Source organism: Falco rusticolus, chromosome 8 (assembly GCF_015220075.1).
Source record: "Falco rusticolus isolate bFalRus1 chromosome 8, bFalRus1.pri, whole genome shotgun sequence".
Classification (NCBI taxonomy): Eukaryota; Metazoa; Chordata; class Aves; order Falconiformes; family Falconidae; genus Falco; species Falco rusticolus.
This window is the reverse complement of record NC_051194.1, coordinates 9,083,797-9,102,974: the sequence shown is the minus strand read 5'-3', so window position 1 is coordinate 9,102,974 and position 19,178 is coordinate 9,083,797. Positions and strand designations below refer to the sequence as shown.

The following is a 19,178-nucleotide window of genomic DNA, read 5'->3' as shown; positions in this document are numbered from 1 at the left end:
GATGCTGGATTTGATGATGTGTCCAGGATGTTCTTATATTCAAATAGATTTCATTGAGATATTCAGGAGACAGAAGCCATGGAAATACCTATGTAAAAAGGTATAATGGGATGTCAGAAAACAGGCGGGTGATCAGCTGTTAACTTTCCTGAATAGTTCAGAGAACCACCAGCTTTTAAAAGAGGTGACTGTTATTTGAGCAGCAAGTGCAGTTGCGACTTGTCTTTCTCATGACATTTTTTGCTTGCTTAGGCTAAACAATTAAAAGGCAAAAAGTTCAAAGATATATGTTGCCTTTGGGTAAAAGTTTGCAGAGGTGTAGCATCTTCAGGCAAACATGTTCATTTATGACAGAAGCACACAAACAACAAATATATATCAAGAACATATTATGGACTAACTAATACCCAGGCACTCTGTTCATGTCCTTCAGCATGCAAAGAAATAGCCAACAGACTTTCACTTCTCTTGAGAAGAAAATCCCTCCATTATGACTGAACATTCCAAACTCACATTAAAAGCAAGTTGATAGAGGACAGAAGTAAATGTACATAATGAAACTGTCTGACAATCCTGATTATAAAATCACTTCACTGACTTCAGTTTTCATTATACCCAGGGAGCTGTGATTTCTGTTCAATACCCTGCATAGGCAATATTTGAAGATGGTCTTGAAATGCTTGTTGACAAGTATGTTAAACCATTAATGTTCTCCTGAGGCAGCTTTAATGTACGTAGCTGTTCCTTGGCATTTTGTCAATTGACTTGGTCTTTCCCAAGAAGCGAAGGCATGGTTCCCACACGTGCTGTGTCCTGATAAGGCTGTGCTACCTTAGTGCACATGCTGCACCCTTTCATGGGCTTTCATGCGTGGCATTTCTTGCAGAAATCCATCTCAACCTGCAGAAGGAATCCAGAAAGTCCACTGCAAATTCACTGTACTCTGTACACCATGATCAGCAAACAGGCAGTCATAAAGACAGAACGCTGCTCTTAAATGAGTTCTTTGCAATAAAGCAGGACATAAAACCATATTCTAGTCAGATATGAGTTTTACACCTGTGTTTTGCGCCTTAGCCAGCTATTTGCATAGACCTTTCTCCCTCCTGTGCCTCACCGCGCTGCTGGTCAAGCAATTCACCACAGGCTAGGTGCCACAGTGGCGTCAGGGTGGCTCAGAGCCAAGCTGTAACCTGCACCCCAAGCTGAGAAGGGCACAAAGCCTCGGTTCCACAGCTTGTGTGACAGTTTCCAGGGAGTCCCCTCGAAGCAGCCTGGCGAGGTGAGACCCACCCGCCCGCCTCCCGCTTCCCCTCAGGGACAGACGCAGCACTACAGCTCCCAGCAAGCATTGCGCGCGGAGGCGGCACCCTTCACTGGAGACTAAAATTCCCAGCAGGCCCCGCGCCCAGCTCCCAGCAGGCTTTGCGCCTCCCCGCCCCGCCGGCGGGAAGACTACACCTCCCAGCAGGCCGCGCGGCCACGAGACCCTCCATTTCCGGGAGCGGTGCCGCGTCCCTCGCTTGGCAGAGGCGGCGGCGAGCCGGAGCGGGCCTGGCGCGGCGGCGGCTGCCCGGAGCGCGGCGAGCGGGGCCTCCTGGGCCGGCGGCGGAGGGCAGCGAGGCCGGGGGGGTCTCCAGACGGTCGGCGCCATGTTGAACATGTGGAAAGTGCGGGAGCTGGTGGACAAGGCGTGAGTACGACAGGGCGCGGGCAGGCGGGCGGGGCGGGGGGCCGGGGGCTGCTTGGTCGTGGCCCCTCGGCCGGGCCCGTGCTCCCCCCACCCCCCTCACAACATGGCCGCTGCCCCTCCCCCTGCTGAGGTGGCTGTCTCACACCCATTCCGTGCCCAGCTGACCCCTTTCCCCGCTCCTCTCCCCGCCTCTGTCCCTGCTTCCCGGGTGACTGCCCGGTCTGGCCCCTGCTCGTCCTCCCGGGCGGCTTTGGTCCCTTCAGCAGGCGGGGGCCGCTTTCCAGGTAGCCTGTGGCCTTTCCATTATGGCTGGCTGCTCTCCCGCCCCTCTTGGGCTTATCTGGGCCCTCCCAGCTCTTGGCGAGCTGCACCACTTATGTGGGTACCCTGTTCTCTGCCAGGGTCCCAGGGTGTGTGTGCCCGTTTTGGTACATGAGCCCTTAAAATCTGTCTGTGCTGGATTGGCTCCTGCCATTGGCCCCTAGGCCCCTTAGGAAGAAACAGAGAAGTCACTCGGAGAGAAGAGCCACCTGTACAGCAGTGAATTTTCAGAGTGCTTCTAAAGTCACCACATACTCCCTAAGTGTTTTTCCCTCCTCCCTAAGGACAGGTTCCTGCTGTAACTGCCATTGATTCACCACCCCTGGGCCTTGCAGAGGGAGCATGACAGAGGACTGAAAGGCGCTGTCCCACCCCTTAAACATTTAAATAACTCAGTTACTTGCAACTTTGCTTCCTTGACTAGAACCACCTCCCACTGCAAACTTGGCTGCAATCTTGGTTATCATGATCACTGTGATGTAGCCTGAGTATGTGATGTTATGTTTCTCAGCCACTCCTTTATTATTTGGTATGGTGGAGAACTTAACAAAGATTATGTTTTGCTCCCTTAAATAAAAAAAATCTAGGGGGCAAACTTCGAGCACTTTTCCATGAATTGTGGACCACTTAGAGGAATAACTGGCTGAAGGTCTGTGCATTAGTATGTGCCAAATAAATTACATGAACTAAGAAGTCAAAGGGTGAGCCTTTCAAAATTTAGGTTCCATTTTCAACATTTTTTTTATTTTTGGCCCTCTAAATAGTTCTTAAACTGGCCTGCTTTATATATAGACTTAAAGACAGCAAACTGAAGGGGAATGACAGCTTATTCATGATAATCAAGTATTTTGCTTATGGCGCTGTATACCAGCTTGAGACTTTTTCTAGGCCAAGAATCAGATGACATTTAAAAACTGCTGTGAATAAGACACTTCCTGAGAAGGTTGTTTACTTTTTACAGCTTCTTGCATGCAGAGTCAGTCCTTGCTAAAGTGGTCTTAATAATGGGCAAATGGGGTGTATAGTAGGACAACCCAAATAGGCCTGTCTTGAGTTCCAGGACCTAAAAGGACACTTTGAGGGAAATCGAGTTGTTGTAAGTTTAGCTTGTGTATGTTTGTTTGTATAGGATTAATGATCACTATTGCATTATAATATTGTAACTCTTTTTAAAATGTTTACTTGTAATGGTATTTCGTAAGTTACTAAGCCAAACAGTACATCAAAATCTTGTTTGGACAAGGCATTCAATTTCCAGAGCAGGTGCAAGAAGTGGAGGTGTTTTGTTTAAACTTCAATTTCTGAGAATAACAATATCAAAATAAAACAGATTGTTTATGTAAACAAAAAACCCAAACAAACAAAAAAAGGGGAGGGGGCCGGGCAGGGGGAAAGTGGAGCTTGCAGAGTAAATAGTATTTAGAGACCTCAAAATCAATAGTCCTATTGTGTGTGGTGCAGATTTGTCATAATGTCTTCTGTCTTAAGGCCATGACTTACACAATTCTCTGAAGAAGAGACTGACTGATATTATCTACCTCATAAATATCTGCTGATGCTGTCAGGAACATACTGAACTTCAACAAGAAAGTCCCTTTCCTTAAAAAAGGAATATGGTTATATGGGGATTTTTAAAATGTGCAGATTGCTTGCAATTTTGCTAGTTCAAACTTTAATTGCTTTGTAGTGGTGGTTAGCACTGCAGCTTGGTTCCATATTCAGCTGATACTTATCATCTTAGAATTTCAACTTATCTGGGGTTTTTGAACCTCATCTGGGCTTCAGGTGGCTGAGAGCTTGGTTAGGTTAGAGGTATTTCATGGTGGAGGACTTCTGTTAAACAATTTTCAGTTTTTTTGGTGTATTGAAGATCAACAAGCGATGATACATAGTTAAGCTATTATTGTTTTTTCAGTGTCTGTGGACTACTTTAACAGCAAAAATACTAAGTAAAAATGATAACCTATTAAAATTCTTCAAAGTTTTAGAACTAAAAGTACGTTAACTGCAAAATGCACAGGAAAAAATCAAGTTTATATTTATTACAGAAGTACTTGGTATTTGTGTTTTCCTCGGTTTCATAGCAATTGAGCAATCAAGTTCATTAGGTCAGTTCTGCTCTGTAGTTCTCTTCATGCTAATTGACCTCTATTATTTGTATTGTAGCGTTTTCTTGTCACTAAAAAGTATGGCTCTACATACTTTCGTGCATAAGACAGGTATTTTTAATACTGAATGGTGGTCCTATTTTCTATGGAATCTAGGAAGAGTATGTGATAGAGTAATAGATTTAGACTGTTCTAAGATGTGGCAAGATACTTTGTGTGTTGTTCTCCTCTTTAACCTGATTGTTCTTAGTTCTAATATAACTACCTGCCCTTAAAATTTGAGTGCCTCAATTAGTTGAACAGTAATACCTTGTTTCTAACTGGACGTTGTGAAGAAGTTTGGAGCTTAAACCGAATAATAAAGCCTGTCTATGCCTAGTAAAATTTGCTTGTCCTAAGCTTTATTCTTGCAGTTTCTAAATGAATGTTGATCTTCTTCCACCGCTCAGTTTCTTCCCAGGTGCTACAACATGTGTGAGTTCTTCAAATGTGTGGAATTATATTGAATTTCTGTTTCTCATTAACTTGTACTTTAGAAAGTGTAGGTCTGCATTTTCTTATTTCTTCTGGAATAATTCTATTTCACATTATTATGTGAATAAATTAACTTCACAAGGCAGCATTTCACTTTTTTTTTTAGATGTTCACTTGTTATGGGTTCCTTTTACCCAGTAGGTCAAAACTGAATTGGAAAGTAAACAAAAGAATTAGAAAATAAACGCAGCCCTCTGTGCACAACTTGTTTGCTCGGTAACAGTAAACTCAGTTGAAAGCCAGAGGTTTCTGACGGCTCAAGATCAGGGTGGTGCTTGATGCAAAGCTAGTGAGTCAGGTGGCAGTTCTGAGTCACTCCTGAAGTAATGCAGTAGACTTTTTTTTTTTTTTTTGTTAGATTCTCTTTTGTCATAGACTTAGGTTAGATCTGCGGCATTACTATATGCAAGAGGTAGCCAATTTTTCTCACCTAATGAGCTGCATACCAGCATCTTAACGTGACGGTCTGCAGAGGCATACATCATGTGCTTCAGTAGCTGGTGGGAGTGTGAGCTCTAGGAACATTTGGCAGGTGGAAAGTGTGCTTGTCACCAGCTTTCCTACTGTACTACGAGTTCTGCAGCATTGTCTCTGGATGACCTGGTGACAGTAGTCCCAGCTGTTCTGCAGCTTCCCATAGCAGCGGATTCAGGTTACCTCGTGCCTGTTCGGAAACACCCTTGTAGTTGTGATGAAACTCGAGGGCAAGCATTGCATTTGAACTGCTTGTGAGCTGTATGAGACAAAGGATCTGTAGGCTGGCCAGTACTGTGTAGAAGCAGCCTTACAAGAAATGATGTGGTTTTATTGGTATAGGTGCATCTGTACTTTGATAATCAAACCATCAAAGGCTCCAACCAAGTATTTCCTTACTGCTTGATAACAGAACTGGCAAAAGCTAGTGTAGTCCCTAAGATATGGTTCTGGAGTCCTGGCAACGGAGATCTAGAGAATTATGCAACTCTAACTTCCTTTATTAATCTTCATAGACAAATATATGTTGTGTTTTGTGTTCCCTGTGAAATTTCTAGGGGAGTTCTACTAAGAAAACCCCATAGCTTTTTCAAAAGAAGGAATATTAAGAAACCCTGTTAAAAGATTTTTTTAGTTTGGCAGAAGGAGGAAGGTGTTAACCTGGTCTTGTGGCCAAGTTCAAAAGCCAGGCCATATCTCTCTCTCTAGTTTTGTTGAATTCTTTTTTCTTGAAGCAGAATCTGCTGATTATTTTCCTGACATGTTGCTCTATGTCGTTAACCTAGCACAAGGTTTAGCACAGCATTGCTAAATATATAGTTAGCAAGGCTAGTTGGACTTCTCATAGCAGTAATTCCTCTCTTAATATGTCATTGTAACTTAATGTTTTTGCTAACTGGTTTGTCACAGACATGTAGGACATGCAGTAAGCAGGATGGAAGACTTTTGGGCCCATTGAGATGAGATCACTGCATGTTTCACAATGTGATGAGACTTTATGGCCACTTTCTTTAGAATTTCATTACCATTCTTAGTTTTTGTGATCTTCTACATGCATCAGGAGAGCTCCTTTTAAGTACCTTCCACATGTCAAAGAGTAAGAAACAGTCTAATTAAGAATTTGGTGGTGTCAGATCTGTGTGTAGTAAGGACAATATATTCCAGATGTTCATCTGAATTACTGAAGTTGGGTGAGAATTGTCACTGAATTTTTGAGCTTCTTGGATGTATACTTAAAAAGGAGAGGGCCTGTGACTTTCTTGCCAGGATTAGGAACATGAGAGCACAACCCTCCTGTTTTTTCCATGCCGCTTTCAGTTCAGTTGTTTGTCCACCTAGTTGAGTCGTAACTTCTTTGCTAGTACTGCGCTTAGCCACACCTTTCTAGTGACCAAGCAGGAATGTATTTGCACTCCCTCATGTTGCAGAGTGGAAGTGTTACAGAGCTATGTTTTCATACGTTTTGCAAGCTTGATGAATTGCCCAAGTGTGTAATATTTTAAGCTGTTTTTAAACGGAGAGCAAATTATCTTGTTTAGAACCGATTGTAATGCTCATATGGATACTAAATGTTGGAAGCATTTGTAATACTTGAGAATTTATTTGTAGAGTTAAGCAGTAGAGTCCTCTCTTATTTGTTCTGATGTTACATCTCTGCAAGGAGGAAGGATTTTTAATGTTAGTGGAAAATGAGGGATTAAAGGAGCTGCTGTTATCTGCTCCAGTGTGACTAGATAGGGGAGAAGTTCTCTTAGTTAATAAACCATGTTTTCTTGAGTACTTCTAATTGTAAAAGCTGTAAGAAGAAGGGTAAATTATTGGTAAAATAGACTGAATTACAGCTTTGATTGTCATTGCAATTCCTAGCTGTTAGTAGCCTGAAGCATGGCATGTAAATTAGACCTTCAGCTGATGAGTAGAGGTTTCTGGACTACCCTCACCTCATGGATGAGGAAAACTAAAAAGATAATTGTGTCGAGTAAACCCAAATCACAGTGAGTTTATAACAGTTAAAACTCTGGATTTGCTTACTTTCAGTCTCATGATGTTGTGTGCTAGCTCACGCTATGTCTGCATTATGCTTATTAATACAGTAAATGCATACCAGTAATTTACCCTACAATTATGTGGCTTACAGTTCACTTTCAGTTGCTTATTGCCTGTAGTATGCCCATGTTTGACTAACACATAAGCAGGATCCTGTGTATGCTTAGCTGGGAGTTTAAATCCTCTTGCCTAACTAATTTCTTTCTTTTTTCGTGTGCCTGTAATCGTTCTTGTTTACAGGCGATTTTCTTATGGTTCATGGATTTGTCCACCCAGACTATTGAGCTCTTCTGTAATGAAGTGCTGTTTGCTGGTTTAATAATAGCAGGTATTATGGTAAATGATCCATCATATGATATATCCAATGAAAGGGTAAATAACTGTCTAACAAAAGTCCATTGCTATCTGACCTTCCCATAAACTCCCTTGCTCCAGTTCCAGGATCATTTAGTTTTCTTTATATTTAAGATTTATTTTAGTTTGCATAAGCAAGATCTTCAGAGCAGTGAATACTTCCATCATTTTATGTAAGGGACAGTTAACCCTCACTGCATGAGTTATCCTCCTATTGCTGCTTAAGAGATGTCCTGCTGATAACTGCTTTAAGAACAGCATTTTGTATCATTATTACAAGCAAGGTGATGATTATTATCTCCAGCCCTGTAAGGACTTGTCCTCTGCCTGGTTACCAGAGAGAGAGAAGAAATAGTCTTTGCAAAGGAAGACTGTATTTGAAAATATTTGGCTCAGCAGCAGTGTGTGGTGGTGTCTGCCAAGCACTTGTCACAGCACTTATTTCTTAGGGCCTTCTTCCTTTCTTTAAAAAAGCCTCCAAAAAGTTGCTGTTCTTAATAAGGATTAGAAATAGCAATAGTCTTTGGGCCATATAATCTAGTATTCGTGATAAGCATCTTTGAAAGCATTATGCTCTCTTTTCTCCTGTTTGAATATTCAGCTGGTGGAGTAATCCAAAGAAGGCAAATGTTACAAGCTGAAGTATATACTAATAGTTAGAATAAGGTAGTTGTGACCAAACATGCAAGTTCGATCAACACACTCCTTGAAGTGTTGTTTCGTTACTGCTCTTCCAAATGTCTTATTGCCTTTTTACACCCTATGGAAGCTAAGGATAGTTTGTGTTACATAGTATAAGACTAGCTAAGGTGTTGACCTTATGTATTTTCAGGGAATCTAAATGATGTGTGTATGTGTGACAACAGCTATGTCCTTGAAGTATTTTAAAACATAGCTTCGCCTCACCTTGCCAGAAATAAGACTAGGCTTCTGCTTGTAAGTAGAAAGGGAAGTAAATGAAGCTGGTCAAAGATAAGAGCCTTACCTACATCACTGTGTGCCACTGTGGTCAAAAAGATCAAGGTGCTTAATTCAGTTCATGCTAATTCCTCTTGGTCATGTTGCCAGCTAGTGTATTATAAAATAGTAGCTGATTTGCATGATTATTTCATATACAAGGTATAATTACTTCCAAAGCATTGTGCAAATGTGGAATACACTATTGCTTTCTCTCCTCAGGCTTGCCTATTTCAAGATGCAAATCTGCATTGCAGTGGCTCTAAAATGCAATCTTGAAATTGCAATCTGATTCTTGCATCTCATATTTGCCTCTCTTAATTTCAGGTTTTAAATTAATTTCTGGATTTATGTGAAAATGATAAGCTTTTGTAAAAAGAGATGAGATGGTAGAGAATGAGTAAAGCATTGTCTTGTAGGATGGTAGGTTTAGAACCCAATATATGATGATCTTAAGAGTTACATGCTTCAGCTTGGAACTTCTGGAATTTTTCTCATTGGTTTGTTCTGAAGTTTGGAATATAGCTTGTCCACAAGTCATAATATAAGAAATCCCATCTGAAGCTGGGAAACTCATCTCCAACATGCAAAACGTGACCTGTTGCTTCAAGTATGTTTCAAATACTTTGCTGGCATGTGCTTGGTGTGAAACTTCAACTTCCAAATTATCACTGCGTATTCCAAATTAATCCTGAAACAGTATTTAAAAAAGGAGGGCAGGAGATTGAGACTCCTTGGTTTTGGAAAAGGTGGGAGAGCTGTTCCCTTTAAGTGCTTTATTACTAAAACAAGTTGTACAGTATCTGTTTAAATGCTTATCTCAATTTTTTTTTTATTCATAAGGCAAAACTAAGGGCAAGAAAATGAAGAACTAAATTAGTAGCCAACGTACCCAGTGAATAAAGTACTCAGTTTTGTGGTTGATTTTTTTCCCAGCTCCTTATAGTGTGCTGGATCTTACTGAAATTGGTCAAGTATGGGCCCAGTTATAGACAAAGATTGACAGCTGCTGTTGTCTTTCATTTTACATGTTCAATTAGGAATAAACGGCTGCAGTATAGCTAAAACTTTCTTTTCAGGGTGCTTGGTAGTCTCTTTAGAAAAGAACAGTTGTATAGGAGAGCATAGCTCTTTCATGACAAAACGATCCCTCTGTTCTGCCTTTCTGAAAAATAAGGTCTGATTCTAACTGGAGTGCACTTTTTTTTTTTTAAGGTACAAGTGTCTTTTAAGATAAGGTCATGGAAATTGTTACAAGTTGGTAGTTTGCTTCTTTCCAGAAAGCTGTGTAGACTGTGGTTCTCGGAGTATTTTTTCAATAACCATGTTAGAAAAAGTGTTCATTATTTATTGTATTGTGTGCTGTGTAGGTATGGTGGTTTGGGTTGCTGTGTAGTGAACTGGATAGAGGAACAGATCTAGTTGGAAGCATTCTCTCTTCCATTGTTTCTTCCTCCCAAGAGGACTTCGTAGGTTATTTGTTTTGAAGTTAGATTAGTTCCCTAGATTGGTTTGCCATACAAATGCACAAGTGTTTGTGTTTTACATCTGCAGAAGCAGTGTTGAGATGGGAAGGAAAGGGAGAGAAGGGACCGTTAAAGCTGGTGTAAGTGGAGGACAGAGCGACACGTGGCAGTCTTGCCTTGAAGTTGCCCTGAAGTCTCAAATGCCATCAGCACTATCACAAATATGAAAACATAGCCTAAGCCATGAAATCTTAGGTTGTAGTTTCACAGTCACTGTAAGCGTGGGCTGATGGTAAAAGAGGTTTCGCAGCCTTCCATCTGCCGCAGACTGCATGCTCTTCTCTCTCACTTTGGCTGGCACTAGCATACTTTCTACTTGATGAGAGAATGTCTTTCTGACTAACCAGTTGTTTTTGCCAGTTTAATTCTCTACTGGATCAGTTCCCTGGTGCAGTTAACTCCATGGTCACACAAATATTTGTACTGGCATAAAGGCAGGCATGGTATTTGGGTAAGAATAAGTGACTGGGGGCAAAGGAGGGCGAAGTACAGGTTTAGTGATTGAAGTACGCCCTTAGCATGTGGTTTCGCAAGCAGGTTGAGAAGCTCTAAGATTATTCTTCCACCACTAAAAGAGAATGTCCTGCTTTTAGACCTGGCCATTCACTGTCTTTGCCTTCCTTATGCTGCTGTTGTGTAGTTCAGTATTTGCTTGTGCTATGTTGCTGAAAGAGCTGAGAAAAACCCTGTTTTTATGGTTTATAACTGGTTTAGCAGTGTGCTGCATGAGCAGCTGCTTGTGGCACCACAAGCACTTGTGTTGATAGGGGAAAGGACGGGAAGATAGCCTGGCACTCTTGTTCGATGATGATATGTTTTATCATAACTTTATTATTTGAAACTTCACTTAGTGGATTGTTAGCTGCTAAACTGCTCTAAAAGTTAACAGTTTAATGTTCTAAGTTTAAATTTAAGGTTGCTCTTCTGTATTGTTTATCACTACTTCAAGCTCCCGAGCTAACCTTTCTGTGTTTGTATCATGTTGTGATGGGGGATATGCATCTATTTCTGGTTCCACTCTCAGGGCCCAAATTTGGGATAAAGAATATAAATTGAAATGTAGTTGTGTTCCTTGTATGGTGCTGCTTTGAATGATTCAGGCTGGAAGTGATGTCAGGATCCAGCAGATCTTCTTATGAGATGCTTTCAATTAAATTTAAAAGTGCAGGTAATTATATTAGGAATACTGGTGGTATATATTTCAGTTATCACAAAGTGATGGGAATGGTATTCTGTGTAGACTGTAATTAAGTAGATTTTTCTGAACGTTTGGTTTGCCACTAAAAATTAATGTGACAAAATAAGTATTATTAGTGTGTATTTATGTATTTTAAGGAAACTACCTCAAAGCTGTTGTACTCTTCCTTTCTCTCATCCGCATAGTGTGTCCTATCCTAACCAGTTACGTATTGACTGCATGCTTAATAGATATTAACTGGTTCATTTGGGATACAATTAGAAATATTAGTGTATGTTCAACTTGTTTAATGAGACTGACCTGCATTTTTTTTAATCTGTTGTAATAATAATGAGACCTATTGGGAGTTAGGGAATACATTTTTTTTTTCCTCTGCTCCATTCTGAGTGGTAATAATAAATGTTTTTCTTGTTGGTTGCTCTCCCCGTCCTGTCAAGCTGTTTAGAAGCATTCTAATGAGACTGTTCAATGTTTCCTCTCAAGACATAACTTTATATTTGGTAAACAAATACATCCCAATGATTCTTGGGAGGTGTGTGTTTTGTGTTCTATGAGATTACTCAGCTGAACGTTTTTCTAAGGCCATTTTGAATGTAAAGAGAAGAAAAAGGCTTTTGATAACATTAAATAATTTTACTGGAGTTGCAGTGAGTGGATGTATCTTCTGAAAAACAGATTACATTCTTGATATCTTACATCTGCAAATAGAGCCAATACCTTAATGATTACTGTCACTTCTAATTATTCTTTGTTTTGATGATTACTTAATTATTTTAACTATTCTTCCATATGATCATGCAAAGAGAGGTGGGGAAAAAAAGCCCTCTGTTCAGATGTGTTTGTCTAAATGAGTTAACTTCTATCACAGTGGCTTATCTCTCCTTGCCACCAAACAGATGATTGCATTTGAGACAGCTTGAAAATTTAGTGCTGACAGACTTCTAATTAGAAAGTGAAGTTTCTTAGCCATTAAACTTCCAGTGTTGGTTTTTTGTTAATTACATGGTAACTGTAACTTCTGTGGCTGCAGGCATTAGATCATAAAAATCCAGTAATCTTAACCATTAGTGAGTAAATAAATAAGTAGTTCCTGTATTGAACAATAGTGAAATTGTTTGTTGTAAATACATAGTGTAATTTGAAATTATCATCTATTTGTGGACAGGAACTAGAAACTGGGGCTTCAAGGCAAATGAAACCTCTCTTGTTACCTTTTTAGGAGGTAAGAGTTACTTGATCTCCTGGAGGAACCAGTTTAACAAATGATACCTATGAAAGGAGAGGAAACATTGTTGTCCTTCACAAATAAACGTGGCTTGGCATTTTGAAAGTTAATTTGTATGTAATTTGCCAGAGTCATTCTGCAAAAGAACGCTTGCTTTGAGTGAAAATCCATGTTTATGAACTTGTGGGGTTTTAGTTTACCAAGCTACCTTTTTTATTTAATGTGAGATACCAATCTGAAAAATTTAATGAAATAATGAATGTTACTATAACATTGAAATCATAATACTTGTTCTGAATGGTGTATTCTTACTGCTTATGCCCATTTTTGGACAGTCTGCTGTGAACTCTGCCATTAACTACTAGCCAAAGTTAATTTGTCCAACTGCTTAATACAGTAGTAGAAGGATTTCTAGGTTATGACCTGCCTTCATAGAAAATGGTGTAATACCTGTTTTCTTTTGTTATTCAAATATAGTCTGTTTAGGATTATGGTGGATGCTTTTTACTCTTGGATACCTTGTACCAGGAAAGAAACATAGTAATTAAGGTTTATTAAAGAATAAACAATCTGAAGTAGGAAAAGATTATATATTTTTTTAATGCATTATACATCATAGGCACTGGAAATACGTAACTAATACAAGGGAAAGCTAACTTTTTGTCAGTCAAGCTTACATATATTTTTTGAGAAGGTAGTGCCATCCTCCCTGACCAGCTAGCACTGAGTGGCTGGCAGGGATGTCAAGACCCTGAGAGCTTTAGGACCATTTTGGGCAGTTCAGAGCAGAGCATCTCTCCATCCTTTTGTTCTGCTTTGCTGTGGTGAGATGCATTTTTTTTTTTGGTTAACTTACTGGCTGCAGTATAATAAGCTAAAAACTAAGTAATTGTGCTATTCCTTGGAACTGCGTTTGACTTAAATTCTATGTGTAAGTGTTTTTTTTTTCCCCAGTGTGTCTTGGAACAGTGATGTTTGCTTTTCTCATGCGCTTTTTTTCTTTTTCCTTTTAGTAATTTTTCTGGCATGGTTTAGTAAGAAACTTAAATTTTGTCTTTATAAAGAAGCGCTTGAAATCAAAGATTTTTTTTTATAGCAAAAAAAAGACTAAAGCATCATATCCCAGTAATAGTCCTAGAAGACACAGTAAATAGTAATAAAGCTTGACAGGACAAGAGGTAATGGGCACAGATTAAAACACATCAAATCACATCTGGACAGAAGAAAACGCTTTTTTTATTACTGTGAAGGTGGTCAGACAGGTTGCTCGGAACTGCTGCGGGGGCTCCATCCCTGGTGATATTCAGAACCTGTCTGCACGTGGTCCTAGGCAACCTGCTCCTACTGAGCCTGCTTGAGCAGAGCGGGTGGGCTGGGATTACCCAGCCTCAGCTGTTCTCTGGCTCTGACTCGACTCTCTGGAACTGTAAGACTCTTTACAGAATACTAAAATGAAGATCAGCTAGAATATATCAAATGAAAGTGGACTAAGAAGGTATGATGGCCCTGTATTTCAGTTTCAAACCAGTCAGTTTTGGTGGGGAAAAAAACACTTTACTATTTCTGCCAGCAGAAATACCATAAGTGACACAATGTGCATTGTGCAGCCCTCCTATAGTATTTTGTTATTGTTTCATGTGCCATGAGCCTTATCTCTAATTCTTGTATCAGTTAAACTATGTTGATGTGCTTTTGATTATATATGGAGTGCTTATCCCATGTAATAAGGTGTTAGAGAAAGAAATAGTGGGGAAACAGCTGATTGTCAGAACTGGTTGTCAGCATAACTTTGTTATGATTATACTAAATTAGCTTGATCAGATGAAAACTAATGGGAGGAAAGCCTTCAGTTTGTGAAGGGTAAAATAGTTCTTGTGGGTCTATTGTATGAGGTGTACATCTGTTACAAAGGGTATCTGTCTTGGTGTAAGACAGATTTTAAAAGACTGAAGAATAAGGTGGAACCTGGAATATTTTTTTCAGAAGATTTTGAATAAATCTGTTCTGTCAGTGTCCCATTTTAAAACAGTGTGGTTAGCAGGACTCTGTTATAGGCCAAGCACAAAATAACACAGGCACGACTGAAGATGAGCAATACACTGAAGAAAACTTTTTCAGACCAAATTAACAAGCAAACTGTGTCAACCAGTCAGTCCCAATGAGCTGAAAATTCAGGACTAAAGGCGTGAGGGCAGAACAAGAACAGGAAGAGGACTGTATTGCTTGATATCCTCCCACCCCATGTGGGTGGCAGAGAGGTGATGTGGGCAGGAAATGTGATAGCGGTGGGTGATTTCATGTATCCTATGTAGGTTAGATACACATTGCATCAGCGTATTATACTGAGAACAGTACAAATTTGGATGATGAGTGATTGGTTCACCAAAGAGCTAGTGAAAAAAAAGTGGTAAGCCTTGACTTGATTCTGAGCCATGCATTGATTCTGGTTCAGGATGCTGCTTTCAGTGCCACTCTGTAATAGTGAACTTAAAAGTACTTGGATTAGAAGCCTTTTTGTGAGCAAGAGAGGTGATGTGGAGATAACAAAAATACTATATTGGTGGCCCATAATGATACTTATCGCTTCTCGAAGATGGTGATGAAACAAACATCATTGGTAAAGAGGAGGGTTAAGGAAATAAATCAAAGCGGAAACATGTTTCAGAAAGCTGAAATGTCCATTTGAAGAACATGTAAAGTTCAGAGTTGCTGGTCATTCTCATGTGAAAACAAAAACAAGACAGGTGAGCAAGTTTGAAGAACAACTTGTGAAAGGCATACACCCTAGTTCAAAACAAATTGGAACCAAGTTAGGGCCACTGAATGCTGAAGGAGCACTAGCAAAAGGGGAAGGTATAGCAGGAACTCCCCCTGAATTCTCGGCCCCTAGCTTTAAACTGTTGGATACTCATAGCTTTTTCTGTGGAGTTACTACTGCGTAGTTGCCTTTTTTATATGATACAATAGACATCTTTTGACACTGTCGGAGATGACAATACCAAACAGGTTTACCTTTGCACAGTCCCGTAAGTACAAAGTACTCACTGGGAGACTGCGAAGTCTTAATTGTACTTCTGTTTATAAGATGTTGAATTTCTTGTTCTTGTTAGCAAGGTGATGCAAGTAAAGGCTTAGTTTGATAGCTTCCTTCCTAGGAAAAAGGAGATACCCTTAGAGGCACTGAACACAAGTTTCAAGGGCCGTGTGTAGTAAAATCAAGAAATAAGGTTCTTGCATCCAGATATACTCTGTGCAGTCTTACTTATAGACAGCATCTTCCTTAAGTCTGACAGATGTAATGGTCTTTTCTGGATGGAATTTCAGTAATGTGTATGAAAGGAAACACTGCAGGTGCGTTACAGCTACTGAGTGTAGCAGGTATTGTAGCACTGCATGGAATAGGGGAGTAGTTCTTGCTTTTGGCTTCAAATAATAAGCAAGCAAACGGTAAGGAACCAATTTTGATAAGAGAAGCTGGCGAGCTTTTCTGTAGTGACATCAGTATTCATGTTCTGATTTTGTATTAATTCTTTTCAGGAAATAAAAGGCCTGAAATCTGAATGTTGGGGTTTTTTTGCAAACAACAGCAACTATAGAATTAATTCCAGTGTGTCTAGAAGTAAGATCAGCAAATGATAACGCAGTTCACTTTAAAAAAACAAAGATGAAGATAGTAGTCTCAAATGGCCGCCTCTCCTACTGAATACCTCCTGCATAGCAATTCCACTGAAAGACACTTGGATAAATGAAGGAAAACCACTGATTATGAACATGTAATTTGATAAATTTGTGTAAACTGTTGCTTCCTCTTTCTCTTACTCTGAAAAGTGCAGTGCAGCTTCTGCCTCAGTCCTAAGACATTTTCCAGGACACAAGGGTGTATTAAAACAAGAGCTGAAGGTTTTCTTGATTAGTTGCTTTACCTGCTACTTGTACCATTCTTCTAGATTCTGTTGCTGATGAGATGCTCATCTCAGGCTTTTTGAGTTAGTATGTTAACACTTTGCTACCTCACAGATGAAATGTGAAGCTGTACAGAGCCATAGCTATGTAGTTGAAGGTAGAAGGAAGCTGCAAGCCCTTTAAAGCTAGGCTGGGTGTTGGGGATAGAGGACAACTGGTGGTGTAAAAATTGGGCGTTTGACATGTATGGTTTACATGCTGTTGGGATCCTGTTGTCTGAGTCTGGTTGCCTTGAGCCTGAAGGAGCAAGGAGAGGAGCTGGCAGGAGCTGGAGCCCTTGGACAGGCTGGAGAAAACGGGTTGTGCTTTCAGAGAGGGACTCCGGACAGATCTGGTAACCATACCTGTACCATGCCTGTGGATCTGGTCAAAGAGCATGTGACGGGTGCTCCTGTTGGGGAGTTACCTTACTCGGGTTTATTCCTCTCAAAAGGATTGCAGAAGATTGATACTGCAAAGTACAGGGGTGCATGGGATGTCACAGTGCCAAAGTGATTATACAGTAGCAGAGAATGATCAGTTTGTGTGTTAAAAGCTTCAGCGCCTGCATTGTTTAAACTTTAATCAGCCCTCCCTAGTGGAACAGCTAGCATGTGTTTATAGAGTAATGCTTAATTTGTAATAAATGTGGAATTAGGGCAATGTTTTAATGGTGCTCGGCTTGCAGTGAAGGGATAGCTGAAACTACAAGGATCATTAAGCGCAGTCCATTAATGTTGGGGGGAGGTGTTTTTTGGCAATATTAAACTCCGTATTACTGCACGTGCCGCCTTCAGTCTACACCAAATACCTTGTCAGTTGACAAATATTTGAAACAATTATTTGAGTAAGGAAAGTCTGGATTATTTAGAATATAGTGTGATTTGTGACGCTGAATACACCATTCATAGTTATAGCAACTACCAGGCAGTGTTCCAGCTTTCCAGAGTGACATCTCTTATCTGTAACTCTTCAGCTAATACACTTCAAGCATATATAGCATCAGGAGGCTTCCTTGACTAGTTGTTGCATTACTGTAAACTCACAACTGGTACATGCTCTTCATGGTGTCAGAAAACCCTGGTATGAACTTTTTGGTAAATGCATTTCACATAAATAGTGAGTGAATAGTTACAAAGAGCACAGAATTGCAGAAGCTTTAGAAGTGAGGGGGACTTATCAAAGGAGTAATGCCTTTTGGGGATCATGCTAAAGCACTAATGACACAGCTCTTTTGATGCTCTGAAAACTTAAGGTTTGTTTTGGGAGTAGGAGAGAGTCTTAAGTACAGAGGCCATTATGCAACATTCTGGAGGGTTTGGAGTGTTGTAACTATTGTGAAGAGTATTCCTTTTACTGTGAGGTTGGTTTTTTGGTGGTTTGGGGTTTTTTTTCTTTCCTCTCCCTATCTTCCTCTTCCATCCAGGGGGTCTCAAAAATGTTTATGGTCAAAAATACGAAGTCTGTGATGCACAAGTGGGTTGAAGTTACACAGCTTCAAAGCTGATTGCTGTCTCATGTTGAGCCTAACTACAACTTGCTTGTCCTCTGAAAACTTTTACCCCTTGTATTTATTGTTTTGAAAGCAGGATGACTCTTCGTTCTTCTTGTAGATGCTTCTCTCAACATCTAAAATATTGTGCCCCGATCCTCAAAGCTCACTGACTGGGAGTACTTGAGTCTCTTTATCTGTTGAAGGTTTCTGTAAACACATAAAATACTTGAGCTGTGAGCTTGAATATGGTATCTTAATACTGTGTGCATATAAAGAAGCAGGTAACACTTGATACCTTACTCAGAAGGTGGCTTGTGCAAGACGTTATGAACACCTGAAAGGAGCATTATGTTTTCAGGGGAAAGTTAGTCTTGACGTTCTATGAATGTAGTAAAGTACAAAGACACAGTTGATCGGAGGGTGTAAGCTATACTGAAGAATGTTTCAGTCTCTCCCACAGCAGTGTAAATTTTGGTTGTGTGCTATAGTCTGACAGTGTTTATTGGGATTGACTTTTTTGTGCTGGTATATTATTCATATAAAAAGTGCTCTACAGAAAGTGTATTTTTAATTAGATTTCTCTTGTTCTTTGTCCAGCTTCGTTAAACGTTTGTTTTCAGCATAAGTAATGTTAACCTGACTGGAGTACAAATATCAAAAAATTGATACAGCTCTTGATGGAAGATATGTTAGTGGCTCTTGCTGAGTCTTGAAGGAGGAAGTGCAATCTGACTGAATTCTGTAAAGAAATATGAAGTCTAAAAAATATTTTTAAAATTGTTGTAGCTTCTTCGTTACAGAAGAAGAAAAACTGAAGTGTAGGGAGCAGAGTAAGTGAGAACTGAGCAAAAAATAAATTTAGTCATGTGATTACAACATACATATGGAAATCTCTTTAGTTCTGCAGTCGCAAAAGGTTATCCAAGTTCTGTAATTCCACTTCTTTTTTGACTATATGGCTGCTATTGTTTCAACATAGCATATTGAACTTTGAAAGTAATTAAATCCACAGGAATAGGAGCTATGAAGCAGTGACTTCAATCTGATATGCCAGATGTATACTTACATGAGTGCAAGGAGACTGAAAACTTGCAAAGGGCAGTAACGGTGTCGCCTTTCTGTCTGAATCAAAACCAGAGTTGCTGTTTTAGCGTGTAACTATCCCACCAAAGTGTCAAATGTTGCCTGAAAGGCAGCTTTTTTCCCGCTTGTTTGTGAAATCCATTTTCATGCTTAATCTTAATCGGATTTGTCACAAGAATGCATTAGGTTTAATTGTACTGTAATTTCAACTAAAAAATGTGA

General features: G+C 39.9%; 1 protein-coding gene across 2 annotated transcripts in view; it reads left to right on the top strand.

The window, feature by feature from the left end:
• Positions 1-1,530: 1,530 nt before the first annotated feature.
• Positions 1,531-19,178, top strand: part of CLINT1 (clathrin interactor 1) — a 51,369-nt gene continuing 33,721 nt past the window's right edge. Inside the window, exon 1 of one of the 2 annotated variants that reach the window (XM_037397147.1) lies at positions 1,531-1,693. In XM_037397147.1, coding sequence (XP_037253044.1) covers positions 1,653-1,693 — 41 coding nt within the window. In that variant the 5' untranslated portion in view covers positions 1,531-1,652. The remainder of the gene's footprint in view (positions 1,694-19,178) is intronic. The other variant, XM_037397148.1, reaches the window with a different exon arrangement.